This window comes from Neocloeon triangulifer, unplaced genomic scaffold, assembly GCF_031216515.1.
Source record: "Neocloeon triangulifer isolate White Clay Creek 2 clone unplaced genomic scaffold, ASM3121651v1 ptg000008l, whole genome shotgun sequence".
NCBI classification, from domain to species: Eukaryota; Metazoa; Arthropoda; class Insecta; order Ephemeroptera; family Baetidae; genus Neocloeon; species Neocloeon triangulifer.
In genome coordinates this window covers 915,291-934,196 of record NW_026775550.1, presented here as the reverse complement: position 1 = coordinate 934,196, position 18,906 = coordinate 915,291, and the positions used below count along the sequence as shown (strand labels likewise).

General features: G+C 34.1%; 2 protein-coding genes across 5 annotated transcripts; both read left to right on the top strand.

Annotated features, from left to right (window-relative positions):
* The first annotated feature begins 46 nt into the window (after window positions 1-46).
* On the top strand, window positions 47-14,938 carry LOC132194721 (glycine receptor subunit alphaZ1-like). Its single transcript, XM_059616177.1, has 10 exons — window positions 47-161; window positions 10,624-10,766; window positions 10,835-10,902; window positions 12,133-12,280; window positions 12,364-12,454; window positions 12,670-12,752; window positions 12,808-12,942; window positions 13,025-13,328; window positions 13,618-13,759; window positions 14,261-14,938. The coding sequence occupies exons 1-10, from the start codon at window positions 148-150 to the stop codon at window positions 14,492-14,494; spliced, it is 1,362 nt and encodes a 453-aa protein (XP_059472160.1). The 5' UTR covers window positions 47-147; the 3' UTR covers window positions 14,495-14,938.
* A 245-nt stretch (window positions 14,939-15,183) lies between these two features.
* Window positions 15,184-18,770, top strand: LOC132194723 (DNA damage-regulated autophagy modulator protein 1-like). Of its 4 annotated transcripts, none has more exons than XM_059616186.1 (6): window positions 15,184-15,414; window positions 16,917-17,048; window positions 17,381-17,502; window positions 17,567-17,799; window positions 18,222-18,360; window positions 18,426-18,770. In XM_059616186.1, the coding sequence occupies exons 2-6, from the start codon at window positions 16,972-16,974 to the stop codon at window positions 18,635-18,637; spliced, it is 783 nt and encodes a 260-aa protein (XP_059472169.1). In that variant the 5' UTR covers window positions 15,184-15,414; window positions 16,917-16,971; the 3' UTR covers window positions 18,638-18,770. The 4 variants fall into 4 exon arrangements, with proteins under 4 accessions (XP_059472169.1, XP_059472166.1, XP_059472167.1 ...); XM_059616183.1 differs by having other exon boundaries at window positions 15,185-15,414; window positions 16,914-17,048; XM_059616184.1 differs by lacking the exon at window positions 15,184-15,414 and adding an exon at window positions 16,721-16,836 and having other exon boundaries at window positions 16,914-17,048.
* Window positions 18,771-18,906: the final 136 nt, after the last annotated feature.

The window sequence follows — 18,906 nt, the reverse complement described above, 5'->3', positions numbered from 1 at the left end:
AGAAATTTTTGCGCCAGCGCCGAACGACTGGGCGAGTTGTTTTGCCGGTGAGCTCAAGAGTGGAGTTGTGCCGGCGCGCGTTGCCGGGAGCGGATGCGAGCGAGGGTCAGTCTTGGTGCTCGGCGAGAGTGAGTGGTCCTCGGCAGCATGCGGCTTCAAAGGTACGAAATTCCTCCGTCCTGAAATCACCTCTTGTTGTGACTAATCGATCTTGCTGTGATTCATCGACGGAACATTTTGCCAATTCTACGTGTTTATTTGCGAGGAGTGGGAATCTTGCTACACATTATTTTGATTATTTCCTCGCGCACATGGCTCTTCTGGCTGGGGTTTGTTTTGGCTCTTCAATTTATTTACTCGGCCTTCGACCAAGCGCCAATGCACTTTGCGCATTTTGCAACCCTTCTTGTTGACGGGTTAATGAGGTTCAAAGCGGAACATTACAACTTGCCAAAGATGGTTTAATTTTAATATAATTTACTCAATTTCACAAATTAAAAAATATAAATTAATTTTAACCATTTTTTAAAATAAAAAATTGTTTTAATTATCTTTAATAAATTTTCTACCTTTAAATATTGTTTTAATTTTGAAAACTTTATTTGCCGTTTTTTGCCAACTGGAAAGAGAAAGTTGAAAAGATAAGTGTAAAAAAATTCACCCTAATTTTGTACAATTTTATCGCTCCGCTGCTGAAAATGAAATATTAAAAACTGTCAGGCTTGTATAATTATGAGAGTGGAATTCAGGTCGGTTCGCAGAGAGACCATTTGCTCTCTGTCGGTCCGAGTTTTTATTATTCATTTCCACTGGTCCCTGCGCTCCGAACGCAGCAGAGGATTATAAAAAAAGACCTATAGTGTGATGGTCTAGTCTCATCCTCGACCCTGGATCTGGGCTCCAGGCTAATTTTCAACCTTCGTGTGTGTAGCCCAGTAACCCAGTCAAAAATATAAAACAAAAGAAAACGGCGCTGGACTGTATTATAAAAGAACTGCAGGAAGTGATTGCCATGTTTTCGAAATGGGCCAGAGTGAATGTGCGTTTTGTGTACGATTTCATCGCGAGTAAAAGCGATTTGTTTGAATTCACAGATGATGTGAAATTTACGACTTTGGCTGAGCAATAAATATGACTGAAATTTAGCGAATCTGGCAGGCGAGAAATTCAAACGCAGACTCATCCTAAATTAAAGTCTTTCGCACGATCTTGGACGTCAGAAGGAGTCTTTTTGTTAAACCATCTTTATGGATCTTATGGATCCTAAAAAGTTCGCGCAATGTTTATTTAATAAAAAAAAAAAATACAAACATCACACAAAGGAACTCAAGAAAGTTTGAAAGGCGAGCGCATAAGTAAATTATTCCTGACCGCATAAGTTTTAGTGTAAAAAATAAAACAGATTTATATTATTTAAATTTTTATTTTTATCTTTTTTATAATTTTCTTGTTAGTTTTTTTAAATATAATTACTTATTATTTAATTAATAATTGGGATTAATTTTGATTAAATTAATAAGGGCAACGCAAATAGATCGCGCCCTCATTTTACATATTTGTAATCATTAATTTAAAATTTTAAAAATATTTTGGTTTAAATAATTTAAAACCAATTGTCACTGTTAATGAAATTCATAATTTGGAAAAAATTGAACTACTTTCTTCTGGTCATACACCCTTATAATTATATCTCAGTAATAATTACTTCTCAGTGGCTAAAATTCAGATTGCCAACAAAAGTATTTTGTATCACAATTTTGAAGCCGTTTCAATAAATTTCCTTTTTCTTTAATCATTCTTCAGAGCTTAATGCGAATTTCGAACAATTTTCATGGGTTAAATTAGAGCCACGAGAAAATCACACTTCATTTGTGACCCTTGTTGTAATTGATCGATTTCCCTCACGCCAAATTTAACTCTAGAAATTCCGCGAGGAAGAGGATCAAGAGCAAATTCCCATCACAAATCCAAGGGTGGTTTTTTTCTCTTCATTGTTCTCTCGCGGCGCCGATCACTCTTTGCTCCAAATTACATCAGAGGAAAAGCGCGTCTTTGGCGTTGCCAAAATTGTTGGGGCCTATGACTTCTCCGTCTCATGGCAGGGTTCAAGAACTTCCCTCGAGATAATAATAAGTCTCCCTCTTCGTCCATTAATTCTTTGCAAAGTGTCATCCGTCCCTGTAGCTTCTTTACTCATTAGACACGCCCGAGAGAAGATTGTTGGCAAAGTCTCGCCAAGCTCGGCATTTGGAAAAGCAAACTCTCTTTAGTTCATTCTTATATTTTGCGGCGCCGCTTTGTTTTCGCCAACAGCGCGTACAATATATGTAGAAACTCGCGCCAAATGTTGCGGTTGAAAGTGAAAGGGCTCAAGTTTGGTTGTAAATTATTATTTGGTTTTTCTATCGAGACCTTCTCGCTCGTCGCAGGGTCAAGGTTGCATTTTTTTTATTTTGTATGCCGTGAGAGATCGAGCGTTACGTACCTGAGTGGGACTGTGTTCACGGAAGAATGATAACCATTGCGCGAAATTCACAGACGGCCCGTAATTGGGATTCTAAAAGGTTCAGCATGAGCAAAAGAGCCTACAGAGCCATTTCTTTAATGCTTGCGCAAAAAAATGCTATTGAATTGAAATTTCTCTCTCAAAGCAAGTTAAAATAATAAATAATATTTGAAAATCAGATTTCCTCTAAAATTTCAAGTATATTCTGCAATTTATTTGACATTCATTTTAATAATTCCCTTAAATATGGAACTAAATATTATTTCTCGTTCCTCTTAAAAAGGGTTTAGTTCGACTTTCAGTTCAACAAAATTGCGTAAAATGAGAGAAATTTTATCAAGTTTTTAAATTTTAGCTTCTGAAAAAATATTAAAAAGTTAGATTAATTTTACGATAATTTAAAAAATTTAAAACTAGATAAAATTAATTTTGTTAATTGATTTCATGAAATCAAGTCTTAAGTCTTTACACTGACACTTTTTTGGCGTGAATTTATTTCAACTCCAATATGAAACTTGAGCCAGAAAAAAACAGTCAATAATTTTCTTTATATTCAACCGAACAACTTTCTAGTGAAGATGGCAGGGAATTCCACTGATTTGCAAATCGCAATGGAAAAATTTGCCATCCACGCCATTTATGACTCATCTTTAGGAAAAATTCAACCATGCAATTGAATTTTAGAGCAAAAACCTCTGTGGTGTCTGCATATAATAAATTTATATTTAGCCGAAAATTATACCTTCTCCAAACGTCAAACAGGAAAATTATACGCTTTTGTTGCTGAGTTGGTATTTTATTAGAGAACAATAATAGACGATACCTGGGCCGCGGGTTGCGTCATCGGCGCTTCATATATAATAACATTCATCTAGCCACCAAGGCCAATCTTCCAGCCTCAAAACCGTTGATGAAATTCACTCACGATTGTTTCTCACTTTCCCGTCGAATAAATTGATTCGCCATAAACACCTGCCCGCGTAAACTGGTAGTTTATTTTTCGTCCCGTTGACCTAATTTGCAGGCGTGTCTATTTAATTTAATTTAATCAGCATTAATTATTGAAAACAGTTTGCTTTGGCACGTAGCTCGTCTTAATAAATCTTCCTGCCTGTCTGCCGCCAGTTTTTTCCCTTCATCTCTCCGAGAGGAAAAAAGTGAATTATTTTTAGTCATAAGAAAAGCGACAGCAGTGAGTGGGACACAAAAAGACCGCAGGCTTAATGACTCGGTCGTCAATCGAAGGGCGCGCTTCTTTAATTTTTGAAAATATTGCCTCTCAAATGTGACAAGCTGAACGTGTTGGTTCCTTTCGGTAAAAAAAACCCTCATTAATCGACCCTAGACTATAATTTGGCCTTGTCCCAAAACTAAAAAATATTTTTTTTCTCAAAATATGTTTTTGAGAATTTTAGAGAATATTTTTTATAATAATAATTAAAGAGGACAAGTAAAACTCACTGTTCGCCTTAATTTGCATAAGCTGGTGTGTGGTTATTATTTTCTCGCTGGCTTTTCCCTGCCGCTTGATGCATCCAGCAAACACACTCAATTCCACGTAACAGGTGACACTTAATTGTTCTGTCAATAAACTCGCCAGCAGTTTAAGTGCGATGGAAAGATAAAAAGCTGATGGCAATGAGTTTATTTATCTGCGCTGCAAATCTACGTTCGTCGTGTCAAAAGTAATCAATAACTTTTTGACACAGTAATTTTTATTCACACATCAATTTTAAATTTATTTAAATATAAAAAAAAAATCAGGATAACAATATGGACATTTTAATTTTGAACAACAATTTAATAAAATTGTGAGAAATATTTTTAATAACATTATTTCCTGAAGAACGACATTAACTTCATCCAACTCAGCCAGACTATTCAAGATTTCAGTGTAAAACATCAAAGTGAGAAAGTCTTTTGTTAATTTCAGGCACATATTCACATTGTTGTGTGGCCGCGAAGAGCAATTAAGAGGATACAATCTGAAGTGCAAAAAGGTGCTCATTAAAACCGCAAAGCACCCGTTTCCGTACACAAACATCTCATATGAAACGAGTGTTGTTTTCGTTTCTTCCCTCAATTAAAAAGTTCGTCCTGTCTAATTTAATATTCCTTTGACTGCCATCCAAAATTGCGTCGGATATAATTCGCCGATAAAGTGGTCATTGTTCGACGTAACCAGAGGGAAAATTGACACAAAAATAGGGTAAGTGTCTGCCCCGTTGAAAAGTGGCAAATAATTAGATTGGGCCGAGAGGCGCCTTTGGTGCGACAGCCAGAGACAGGCAATCACTTTCATTAGCATCGTTAAAATTATACACAGCGCCGGGGCCAGAAACAGGATTCATTAGGGATGCCTCTCTTCACGCCGAGAGCAAGAGTTTTTTACATCATGACAGGCTCTCGTTCTAACAGATCTCCCAGAAGAAACAAACGTCAAAGCTAATGGCACCGAAAGTCCAAAACAATATTTATTTCTCTCAGCACGCTCCATTAATATGCCAATACAAACCACCCCTGGAGCTCAAAGCGTTCAGAGCTGTCAATATTCGGACGTATTCTTGCATCATTCATTCATCTAAATAATGTATTGAAAGGGTTAAAAAATAATTATATTGATTCAAAGCCGAACAGATGAAATTCTAAATATTGGATAGTTCAATTAATTAATTATTCACATTGTTTTAATCTAAAAACGTTTAATTAAAACAAGGATTTGTTGGATTTGTTTGAAGTAGGACACTCGAGGAGATGATCATGGAAATGAAGAGATTGAAACGAGAGGAAACGAGGAAAATTCCCGATCTCTTCATTGCCGAGGATTGGTTGGCTTATATTTTCATAACATTATAAATTGTTATCGAGATATTTTTTGTCAATTTTAGTTAAATAATAATAGAGATTTTTAAAAGTGCGTGGAAAATTTACAGTAATTTCTCCTTTTTTTATTTGAAATTTTAAGGCGAGTTTTAAATTCTCAAAACATTCTCTCGTTCTTGACTTTCAGTATTAACGATAATGGGTTTTGAAATTTTGCCAGAGAGCAATAGATCACTTTCAATAGTGAGACTGTTCGCACGTGTGGAATGCCAAAAGGGAAGTCTATTATTTTTCTCTAGTACTTTTTTATTTCTTTGATGATTCATGTCGACCAAAATACATACAGCATAAAAAATTATTACAAGTTAATATTCTTCCATTTAAAGAGTGGAAGTTTTTACTCAAACCATGCCATAAAAAACTTTGCTTGAAAAAATACATGAAAACAAGCAAATTTTTTAATTTTAATCATTTTTAATTAAGAATGTGACCCAGAATTACCTTGTCAATTAATTCTAAAGTAAAATATATAAAAATAATAAGAATAATTTAGAATTTTAAAGTTTTCTTGCAAAGGTTCAGTAAAAAAACCTGCTTTACAGCACCAAAATAAATCAAACGCTACTCTGCACAAAATTCACTTAGAAACAAATTGTAAAAGAAATACTTAGTATTAGTTATAATAGTAATTAGGGTAATTTGTAATTTCTTATTTTTGAATTAATATAAATTATCTCAATGAACAACCTCCCATGTATTATACAATTCTTCATTGGGAGGTGCAGAGAGACAGCTAGACGTGCAAATAAATCTCCTATATCAAATATCAGCCCTCTTCACTGCGCCATCCGACTATAAAGCTTTATTGCACTCTCTGAACCTACGTATGTTGAATGTTTACTGCACAGAGATCAAGCAGACTGCTGGAGCTGGCAAACCAGTTTTAATTCACATTTTTCACTCACCTGCCGAAGCGCTTTCTGAGAACAAAACTAACAATGGGCTAAAAATAAGTATAGGAAAAAACGAGTACTTCACTGAAGTGATTTTATTATTTGACGAAAGAACTAAATAAATTATATGGTAAATTTTGTAAAATAATTGTTATTATTTTAGATTGAAGTGGAGAAATCAGCACTTCATGAAGTGAAAAAACGTGCTTGGACTCAAATGATATAATTATTTTATTTAATTCGATTTTCAAGATTTAATTTTACTGTTCAACTTTGCAAATGGGAGTGGAAGATCCAGAAAGCCTGTCAAAATCATATTGGAGGCTCACATTTGGAAAGAGGAGCTTGTCTGTTTGAAAAACTTAAAAACAAAAATATATTTAAAGAACTTTTGTTAAATTTACCATTTTCATTTTGTCGCAATGATTTTGACACGTTATCAATTTTGCGTCACTTGTTTCGCCTCCGCTGACTTCAATTAGCATATTGTGGAAGAATTTCCATAGGAGAATCAAGCAAATAAGACACGAAACAAATTTTGCTGTAAAAATAATGAAGCAATTTTTTTTAACTAATATCACAAGATACAATATAATTGACCTTCAAATTGGTATTTTAATAAACTTGCCTCATTTTCCTTTCACGACTGCAGGGACAATTATTCAAAAGATTTATTCTAAATAGATTGAAGAACACGTCTGGTTGTTGCCAAGCTGCACGTGCTCCGGTGAAATATATGACGGTGATTAGAACTCGATGTTTTGTAAAATAATAAATATATATGACCTAAGCAAAAGATAACCTTCAGGCTGCCCTTTGGAGCTAAAGTATTTTTAATTTAATTTTATCATAACAAATATGATGATTTTTTTAATAGGTACTTACATTATTAATCAAAAATTTTCATTCATTAAAAAAAACACTGTCTTAAAGCGTTGTTATAAAAATTTTTGAGATTTTTTAATAGATTTTGTATCTGTATAATTTCTGCTGTGGGTTTAGATTTTGGTTTTTAGCAAATATAATGCAGACGAGAGGACAATGAGTCGGAGATCTTGAAAAGTTAATTCCTTGCACTCTCGAGAGGCGCGAATGTTTAGCAAAGTCAAGGGTCGCGAATCACTCAAAAGCTCTTTATGCAAACACGCTGCGTCATGCCTAACAATAAGAAGAATAGGCGTTTTTTCCTCTTGATTGAATAACAAATTTATCCCGCTTTTCCTCTCAAAGGTCTCTTATATGGAAATCTCTTGTCAACGCAAAAATGCTATGCTCATTGGTTGAAAGCGAAAGTGCCCATTTCCTTTCCTGCACGAATACAAAAGATATAATGCATTTTTCATATTTTATCCATAGATTCGTAAAGATATGCAAAAAGATAAAGATTTTCACACAGATTTTTAAATACAAGTAAAATGCAAAGCTTTAAGTTTTAAAAGCACTTTTCAATTTTCAATAACATTATTTTCATTGATTTGAATTAAATAATAATTATCTTTTAACTGCTAAACTAACTTATTGCAGCCTATTCTGAATTTTTAATAATTTTATTTTATAATGCATTACCCACAGATTGTTACATGGCATCTCTAGCTAAAATAGATCTGCTATGGAGCTTGAATGCTGCAAAAAGATCAGAATCGACTTTTCCATTAAAACGAGCATGTTGCATTTTAGTCGCTTGTTGGGCTGGTGCCGCATTCGCCCGAATGTGTGAGTGAGGCACGTTTCCAAAGAGCTGGATGGAAATGGTTGGTTGTACCGCACACTGGGTCCGACGTTATTTTTTATTTCACGAGAGATGTTGCTTTTATTCTGGTATGACCGTGAGCGAGCGCTCGGCGTGTGTATGAAATTGCTTGGGAGCTCTTTCTGCTCGAGAGAAAAGTTTATAAGTTTTGCTGCATTAAATACGTACGTGTTGCCATGGCGCAGACAGGAAAGGGTAATTAATTCACTACCCTCAAACGGAATTAACGTGTAAGAGAGAATAACATGATAAAATGTGCAAGTTTGTTCAAACATGTTTTGGAATATTTTTTCTTGCTTCTCATTTCTTCTGCTCCAATTATGTTTTTTAATTCTAATGCTGTGCTGGAAATTTGAAATAGCTCTTCAAAAAGTCTCTTTTTCCTAATAAAAAGCCTATTATTTTACATTGATATGTTGGTTGAAAAAGTACCGAGTATATTATTTCACGCAAAAATAGTCTGTAAATGATGATCAGGACATTAGCAGAAAATTTGTTCAAATTCTTAATATCGAAAATAGCATAACAGCATAAACTTATAAATTTTTATTTTTAAAAATTTTGTTTTATTTTTGTTGTTTAAACTATAGAACTATTTTAAATTCATAATTATAATATTGAAAAATATAAAATATTTAATAATATTTAAAATGAAAAAATACCAAAAAATATATAAAATTGATAAAGAATAAAATATTTTAAATTATATTTTTTTTTGTCTGAAAATTTATTTTCTAAAATTTTTGGCCAACGTTGTTAAATTCTAAGAACATTTTACAAATTGTTGTCAAAAAATTAATATCAGAGTCTACACAAAATTTTGGAAGCCAAATTATTAAAAAAAAAAAGTAAATAAAAATACTCAATATTCTGAATCTCCAATAAGGTTGCTTTTGTGAACAATATAAAAGTATCGTTTTAGTGTAAAATATTTTGTTGTACTTCAAAACGCACCCCTATTTAACCTACTTTTACCGCCTCATCAATGAAAATTTAATAAGGGGGAAATATCAGCCGCACCCTCATTTCATAATCCTGCAGAAATCCATAAATATTCAGTATAGACTGCCAAGCATAATATACTTGTACGTGCACCGACTTGGTTGACACCGAGTCTCTGTTATCGACTCACACTCGAAAGCACCCTTTAAGGGTTGAAATCAAGACTCGGTTGATGTCGCGTGTGATAAAAATTGCTCGGAAAGAGTCCGAGGTTGTTGCATTACATTTTTTGTACCACTTTTATTTTGTAATCAGTTTAGAAATGAGCTTGAATTGCTGCATTTCAGTTTTTTTTTAAAGCTCTTTCACTTTTTCACAATTTTTCTTCCATCTGAATAAAATGAAATTGCGGCGCAATATCCTTTTCTGCAGCTATCGTCCTCCTTTTTTTCAGTTCCATTTCTTTCTTTTCAGAGATATTTCTTCCTTATCTCTGAAATCTTATTTCATCATTATTTTGTTCAACTAGATAGGGAAAAAAACCTCATTTAGGATTTCATACATGAGCTCTTTGATATAACAATGGAACATTTAAATACAAAGCTTTTGGTAATGGACTAATCGACGGCAGACAGACAATTTAAAGGTCTTGTATATAAAACAGTTGTTATCGCGATGAAATGTGGACAAATTAGCGTTTTCATGGTCGCAAACACGTTTCACGCGAACAGCAAAATCGATTTTTGTATATGTAAATTACGTCGAAAATCTCGGTGCAACGCGTGCCGAAAATTAGTTTACAACTTGTGAAATGTGATTTATTGGCTTCAGTCACGTCAGTTTTTGGAAGCAGACAATTATCAAATAAAAAGTTTTTTTTTAAAGTAACCAAATTTTAAGAGATAAACAAAATTGAATGGAAAAATTATATATAGGCTAAAGCAATTTATTTTGATTCGGAAAAAGATATAAATATAACAAATTTATGTTTATTCGTTTTCAGTGCACTTATCTTGAGATCCAATCAATTCCGCTAATACCATAGGACATTTTGAGGACTTAATGCTCTATTTGCCAACTGGAAACACGCTTTCATCAATTTTCGATGAGAATGCGCCACATAAGTGTTGGCTAAAAGTTTGTTTGATCACTGAGCGGTCAAATAGCTTTGCACGTGTATTTGTTCATCTGCAAATCGTTGACGGAAAATTGGTCTAATGTTGAACAATCATAAATTGGAACTAGCGGAAGCAATTTGAACGATTTTTATTTGATGAGCACATAAATAAATTTAAGATACAAGAGAAAAAAATAGTATTTTTGGCTAAATAGACACAAAAAATTCATGTTAAACATATTTTCTCCAAAAATTAATTGCTGTTCTTATTTTTAGAATTTCAAATTGAATTCAAGTTTTAGACTTTACAATTCAATACCTGCTAATTTTTGCTGAATCAAAAGTTTTGATTTCTGCAAATCCATATTTATATGGAAAAATTTATAAATTTTTCCATTAAGTAAATTTCAATTGCAGGGGAGACGCTATATAATTTTCCGTTCAAATTTAACACTTTTTTCCACCTTCATTTCTAGGTTATGAAGTGTTCTTTTATTCTAAACATTTTTTTGTCCTCTGTTTTTTTGTAAAGATGGCTAGGACTGGTGGTGAGTGCGTTTCTGGCTCTGTGCGCCCCTTTGATGACAGTCGAGGGCCAGCAGCGAATTCCCACAAACCTCTATGAAATTGTGCCCACTGATTACACTATTCATGAGCCGCCGCCTCTTCTGGATGGTAAATTGCCCGGCCTGCTAGAATAATATTATGGCAGCCTCAAAATTTCGCAAAATTTCCTTTTGCAGGAAAACCAGTGCCTGTCGAGTTTTCCGTCAGCGTCAAAAATATACCTAATCTGGATGAATTGAAACAGGTAAGAAAAATTAGTTTGTTACATTTATAAAATATAATTTTTATTTAATATAAATTTAAAATAAAACTAAACAAATTTTATTATATTAATATTTAAACTGTTTTATTTCTTTATAAATTTTTTTCATTTATTTCCGAACTTTATATATCTAAATTAATTTTCTAATTTTTATGTTGTTTTGAAAATAGTTAAAAACAAAATATAATTAATTAATTTCTTCATTTTTTTGCAATGCGATGAATAATTTGCAACTGATAGAATAGAAAACTAGAATTAACAAATTTTTTTTAATATATTAGGCACATTAAACAATTTGATAAGATTTGATTCAATTTGGCTGTATCTACTGTAGCAAAAGTTAGTTTTGAAAGACCGTTTTAGTCACTTTAAGACCTTCCTTAACATAACAGTGAACCATTTTCCCCCGCGTCAGCTCTTTATGCCAGTTTGCTCATAAAAAATTGAGTGCGCCCTTCGCTAGGCCTCCGTGCCTAACACAAAATGCAAACTTTGCTGCCGGCGGCGAATGTGGTCCACAGGTAAACGTGGACCGTTCGCAGGGGATTTAACGATCCAAGCGAAATGGGAAACGCAAATAATATGACACCGCGCACGTTAGTCCCGCTCGAAACAACGTCACCTTTCACGTCAGGTCGGCAAAAATAATTGCACGTGCAAAATTCGCGACTTGAGCAATATTTACGCTTTTAATGAGAAGTGTCGATGAGTGGACACTTGACAGAGTGACAAAGTGACAGAATTTTCATCCATAACCACAAGGAAAGGGTTGCACACTATTATTTTCACTTTCCTTGTGATCGTTACTACCGGTGTAAAAATGTTTGCATTTTTTTTGCCCTGATATTCATTTTGGCAGTAGATTTTTGCAAATTTCATTAAAATTTTGAAATTTGAGAATAAAAAATTACTGAAATAGAGGAAAATTCGAATTTCAACTGAAACAAAATTTAAATTAAATCGAAAATAAAACTAAATTATGCTTTAATAATTGATTACTTTCTTCTTCCCCAACTCTTTAGTCTGGAAGTAAATTTCATAAAATAATAAATAAGTAATCGCTGAGAATTTTGTTGCAAATATTTCCGGTAAATGAATCAAGCGTAATATTTTAAATGTGAAAGTTCAAGAGCAAAACTTTCAATGTGCGTGGTCGTGTGGAGTGCGGGAAATAATATAATTTTATTGACGATGAACTCATCGCTATTTCAGGAGCTGAGCATGGAACTCAATCTCAGGATCTACTGGGTGGATCAGAGGCTGCAGGTCGGCCCCTACTTTGAGGCTTTCCCCAATAACACCTACATGAACGCCAATCCTGCCCTTCTTAACAAAATCTGGATTCCAGACGTTTACACCGGTACAAAAAATTAAAATAAAAACTCAACCTTATTTTTACTATTTCCCATAAAAAATCCCGATCTAATTTGCAATTTTTGGCAGATTACACGAAAAGCGTGTCGGCTCCGAAAATCCTTGCTGCGCCCGCCTCGCTTCGGATCTACCCCAACACCACCGTGCGCTACTCGGCAAGGTTCGTAATGAATTTATACTGCGGCGCTCGTAAATTCAAATTAATAGCCTTTATGGAGCCACGCATTAAGGACCGTGTTCTGCTTGCTCCATAAAAATAAAAATATATAGTGTTTCCCACGAGATGATTAAAATCGTTATGAGATTTTGCAAACTAAAAAAAAAAAAAAAAAAAAAAAAAAAAAAATGCAAATTTTCTACATTTTTTTCTTTCAGAATAACAATGCAGTTTGCCTGTCCCATGGACTTCAGGAAATATCCCGCCGACACCCAGAGCTGTGATATGAGCTTAGAAAGCTGTAATTTTAAAAGATAAAAAATTAGAAATGTTACAAATTATTTTTTAATTTGCAGATGCATTTACTAGGGACAAAATTTACTTCAGCTGGAGACCCGAGGGCGCTTCTATTAACATAGCGCACAGATTGGCGCACTTTGATTTTGATTTCCACTTTAACAATGACAAGGAAAACGTCAATTTTCCCTCAGGTAAATTATTATTATTTCAGTCCTGTAACAAAAATTTCTAATCAAAAATAAAGTTATATAATTAAAATTTATGCAAATTTAGGAAGCTACCCAGCGATAACTTTGACCGTTCTTCTCCACCGACGCATCAGCTATCACATGCTGCAGACGTACATTCCGAGTTTGATGTTCGTCATCGTGTCTTGGTTGTCGTTTTTGGTGCCCCCGGAGAGCGTGCCGGGTCGCATGGCCATCTGCATGACCACCCTGCTCACCCTGACGGCGATGTTCGCCGCCGTCCGACAAAGCACGCCCAGCGTCAGCTACGTCAAGGGACTCGACATTTGGATGGTCGTCTGCATCTTTTTCGTTTTCCTCACGCTGGTCGAGTACACCCTGGTGCTAAGGTACTTAATATGCGCTTAAATTTGCACGTTTAACTAAAAGAATAATTTAATTTTGCTGAAAAAGTTTACAATCAAGGTATGATAAATCGCTTTATTTTAAAAAATCAGCGGCGTTCTTTGGTGAAAATTTGAAATACAAAAACATGCAATGAAATAATAATTTTGTTTAAAAAAAATTAATCATAAATTGTCGATACTTTCATTTAATTTTTCACAAAATTCACCGAGAAATCGCCGACTTTCAATTGTAGAAAAGAGTAAAAAATTCTTTTTGTATTTACAATTTCAGATTGACCAAAAATCTGAAAAAGAATCAGTCTCCACCAACTTCTGCCAAAAAGCCAGAGCCCAGCACAAACTCCAAAGCCAGTCCGATGGAACCGCAAATGCAACCGGCGAAAAACGGCGAAGAGGCCTCTGCGTTCCACAAGGTTCGACCACCCTTTAAGCGATCGGCCGGGATAAACAAAATCGTAAATTGTGTGCTCAAGTGGTTTTGATTCTTTGATTGTTGCAAAGCTGTTCATGCACTGGCAAAAGTCTTCTTTTCCACTTTTTTGCTTGAGAAAAAGTTGCTCGTTAATTTCCTTTTGTACAAAAATAGTTTGCAAAAAATTTCAAATCACTCAAGCAATTATAAAGCCCTTTAAATAATCCAGAAATTTATCATTTAAATGAGAAAAGAACAATATTAAACAAAAAATAGAAAATACAACAAATATTTTGAATCACAAAAACACAATATTCACAATACCGAATTTTAAAGTTTTTTTTTTTAATTTTTTTAATAGTCTTCAAATTTTTCTTCTCACCGAGTTGATCCTTGAGCACCATCGTGTTTTTTAGCGAGAGAAATGTTTGCAAATCGGAGTGATTTATTTTATTTTCCTCTGAGGAGAAATTCACTTATTTTGTATGCAAATAAATTTCAGTTTACTGGAGACGTGGTGAGCGGTCCCCCGTCGACGGAATCGCCGCGGACCTGCTTGACTGCCTGCATCGGCGGCGACGGACCCGACTGCTGGCGAAATCCCACCAAGCGCGGCATCCTCATTCTCGAGACGATCAGCTGCATTTGCATCCCAGGGGCTTTCATCCTCTTCAACTTTTTCTACTGGCCTTTCCTGCTGACCAACTCGGACGTCCCAGTCAACAGCGCTGCTTAAAGGAATGAGGATTTTTTTCATTTCGTCTGCCAAGTGACCTGCTGAAAACCTTTACTTAAGGAAAGACGCCAATAATTTTTTTTTATTCCTTAAAGTGGAAGAATTTTTCAAACGAGATTGGTCTTTTTTCAGGAATAAAAAAATTAACCGGCGGCTCTCATTGTATATTAAACGAGTGCAAAAAATATTTGTACTCCGCCAATTTGATATTAAAAAATATTTTACTTAAGATTAAGATTTCCTCTGATATTGTACTTAAAAAGTTTTACAATTACAAATCATGGAAACCTTTTACGCTTATTGTATTATAATTTAAGAGACACTTCAAAATGACGGATTTTTACTTTTTTGTGGCACTTTCGAGTAACAAAAAAATATTTCGATAATTGTATAATATACGCACAACGAATTCAACTCGTAAATAAAATGTGCTTGCACTTCCAATTTTAAACAAATTTAATTTGTTTTTTTACCCAATAAATTCAAATTGTATTTGTTTATTTGAAGAAACCCAAAATTAGGGCAGCGGGATGATCTGCAGATGAATGTGCGCGCGTGAGAAAGCGAAAAATACCGTTCCTCCTTCTTTTTCGCCTCTCGGGCTCAACTGCAGCGCGTCGCAAGAGTTCATCCTAAGGTAAGAGCGGCCGCGAGTCGCTCGGAAGAAACGACACAGGCAACAATAATAATTATCTTTCTTTCCTTACCTGCACTTTGCAACTGCAGTGAAGAAATAATATTACATCAGTCGTGGTTTTGCGTTTTTGCAGCTGCTCGTTTAATAACAACAGATACAGAAAAGTGCATTCTTGGCAGGTTATTGTTGCACTTGAGTTGCGCCGGTCAAGCTGCTCGGCTGTGTTCTCGTCCGACTCGTTCGCTGCAGATACTTATTATGAAGAGCGAAATATAAACGCCAGGTGAGCAAGATAATTTCTGCATATATGATAAATTACATCAAAAAGCTGTGACATTTTCCTTTTTTTTCCATATCAAATTTAATTATTCTACAACGCATTGTAAAAAATTAATTTATTTTTAAAATTATAAATTGGCAATTGTATTTTATTTTCATATTAATTTTTATTTAACTTTTTAAATTTATGTAATATTATAAAGTAAATTATATAAATTTAATTTTAAATTTTTGACTGATTATTTTATATTCCAGGGTTACTTCTAAGAATTTTTAATTTTTACAAAAAATAATATAAAATTATTTAAATTTATATAAAACATTTTGACTTTATTGTCAAGAAATATGGTGTTATTAAAATATATTTCTTAACTTAACTATTGACAACTACACTAAAGAAATTAATAATACAAAGCTCCACTTACTCGAGTATAACTTGTACATATTTCGACTTTTTTAGAATGAAACTCGTAAACAAAGCAAGAAAGACAGTAAGGAATTTGAATGAAGAGGTATCATTTTTAACGACAAAAAAATTTTTGGTTCCAAATGGACATATTTTAACTGATTTTAACGAGAATTTAAGAACTCTTGATAATGAATCAATATTTTCATCAGGAAGTATCTCCTTATTTTGATAATTGTTAAAAAAATAAATTAATCCATTATCTTAAAATAAAATTTATTAAGCGTTTGTATTTTTTAAATTTTCTATGAGTTATCCTCGCGGATTCTTTTAATTCATATTTTCCTAAGGGAATGCAAAGAAACCGCGCGGATTACTCACATAAAGTTAAATAAAAATTAATCTATTTATATTTTACACTAAAAAAACTAGAAATGCAAATAAGTTGCTTTAAATTAAACTGATTTTGACTAAAAATGGTTTTAACTTTTCAATTCGAATCAGCTATTTTATTTTAATTTGCAACAAGGGCTTTTACATATTTTAATTATTTTTTAAAACAAAATTTACCGAATTTTATTTTCTCCGACTTTAAAAATATACGCTTGAGCTTGAATGGAATTTCATTATTATTTTTATATCACTCGTGCAGGCAAATAATGCTGACGGCTTGTTTGCAGTGAGAGCGTTAATTGCACTGTAAATAAATTATCTGCACTTCTCTGCAACAATCAAAAATAGAATAAATAAAAATGCCATGTCACATTTATTTGATTTATCTCGATCGCGATCTGAGCAGCAAAATACCGATGCACTCTTGACGCGGTCAAAGTACACAATTATGTATTAAGCGCGTCCCATCTCGGTGGAGGTCACCCTGCTATCACTCTGATAAAATTTGTCACTCCCCGGATTTTTTATGTATTAATTGCAAAGTCTGGAGTTTGATGCGGAGGCGCACATAATCGCGAGTAGACGCGACGTAATCGAGCATCCTTGTTCTTGTTCCCCCCGACCCGCGTGAGAAAAAAATGCAATAAAATGGAAATTTTCTTCACTCGGTGTAAAAAAAGCACTTCGTCTCACTTTGTTCGCAGCAGTTGCAGAGGTCGAATCGGCGAGGAAGCTCTCGCAAGTTCTCCAAAGTGCTCGAAAATGGACGTAATCCTCAACCGGCCACACCTAATTGCCTACTTTGCCGGCACCATTTTTCCTTTCACCTGCTTCATTAGGTAAGTGGCAGAATTTGATTTTATTGGTGATTTGATTCTTCAAAATAAGTTGTAATTAAATTTTTGTTAACATTTAGGTAAAGATTTTTTTCAACGGATTGAATCAAAATTTTACCTGATCAATATTACAACTTTTGTTTATATCAGCAATTATTATGATTGTTTATAAAACACTCTTTAAAATTACTAAAACTACTCAAAATTTAAATTTTTTGTTTTGATATTTAGCAAAACCTTTATACCAATTTTATCATTTCTTAATATTGAGATTATTGTTAAAATTTTAAAGGAAAATTGGGGTTTACGAGTTTTTGACACAAATTTTCGTGCAGTTATGTGCTGGCGCTGGTTCTGGACCACATAGGCCCGTGGATTACCTACATTAGCGATGCCAGCACTGATCCGCCGATAAGTGGCATATTCGGAATGCTGCTCAGCTACTCTATGCTCGCTTGTAAGTCGGATATGCAAATTATGTCCATAAAAATAAGAAGTTTAAATTTCAAATGCATTTTTAGTCCTGGCCACTGCGTATTTGCGGAAACAGTTAATAGACTTTGTGTTCGAGGAACGACCCGAAATCGCCACATCAAAGGTTCGCCTGTTCAACAACTTGTCCGTCTTGTTTGCCTTGACCTCGGTCATATGCCTCATTTTCGTTGCCCACTTCCAAGTCCACACATCCATATTCTTACACGGAACAATGGCTTTTGTGGGTATCGGATTGGGAGTGATTTACTGCTGTTTCCAGGTAAATAACTTAAATTTAAAAATAAAATATTAATTTTAATAAAAAAAACTTGATATAAATCTAATATAAATTTAAATTCAATTTGCAGATTTAGGTTTGAAAAGCAAAAACAAAAATAAGTAATTTTTATCAAATCTTGTTAAATAAATTGTTAATTATGTTAAGTAAATTTTATATAAACGGAATTGAAAATTATCTTACCAAAATTCCAATTCTAATGCAGAAGGTTTAGTTCTGAAGAAAACTATAATTCTGTTTTTACTCTTGATTTTTAAATATTTTTAGGATCATCGAAAATGGCTTTAAAATCTAATTTATTTAAAAATGCATTTATGATTAGTTTAGAGCTAAAATAGAGATTATAGACCTATAAACGTAATGTTTTCATTATTTTTTTTATGCCGGAATTCACAAATTTTCAGGTTGTTTGCACCAAAGCAATGATTCCATTCTACACAGCCCCTTCACTTTTGTACCTGAGGCTGGCCCTTTCCGTCCTCAGTGCTATCGCCTTTGCTTTCGGCGTCCTCTCAGGTCTGCTGTCCATTCACAAATTCAAAGGTAAAAATCGAAATTGTAGGTAATTTTTTAGAAAAGCATTTTTAACGTTTTCTCTTGTGGTGCAGGAAAAGAGCTTCACAGGTGGGCACCGGAAGACGGCGGTTACCTGGAGCACGCTGTGAGCTCCGTCTGCGAGTGGATTCTGGCGCTGGTCTACTCGGCCTACATCATGTCTTTCGCACACGAGTTCAAAAACATCCGCATCCGAACGATGAAAGTTGCCTGGAAGGGACCGGACAACGACGCGAAACTCGACTCGTCCAGAGAAGACGCATAAATCAAAATCTTTTTATTATGTACAGACGATTTTAAAATTTAAAACAATGTTAATTTATAAATTTCAAAGAAATGTACGTGCATGAAGGATAATTTGTATTCATATTGTTGAGAAGTAAAGACTTCAGAATTAATTTATTTGCGTTTTGCAATACAAAATATGAACTTCAACCCCTTGCGGCGGCTCGAGTATGCAACCCGCTCGGCAAAAACGTTGCGCAAGTTGCCTACTTCCATTTTTCACAGATGATTTATTCCCTATTCTCGAGT

Coding starts and splice junctions, on each gene's coding strand:
- LOC132194721 (XM_059616177.1), top strand. Junction 13,329..13,617: donor GAGTACACCCTGGTGCTAAG/GTACTTAATATG, acceptor TTACAATTTCAG/ATTGACCAAAAATCTGAAAA. Junction 13,760..14,260: donor AGGCCTCTGCGTTCCACAAG/GTTCGACCACCC, acceptor AATAAATTTCAG/TTTACTGGAGACGTGGTGAG.
- LOC132194723 (XM_059616186.1), top strand. CDS start 16,972: ATGGACGTAATCCTCAACCGGCCACACCTAATTGCCTACTTTGCCGGC. Junction 17,800..18,221: donor TGATTTACTGCTGTTTCCAG/GTAAATAACTTA, acceptor ACAAATTTTCAG/GTTGTTTGCACCAAAGCAAT. Junction 18,361..18,425: donor GTCCATTCACAAATTCAAAG/GTAAAAATCGAA, acceptor CTTGTGGTGCAG/GAAAAGAGCTTCACAGGTGG.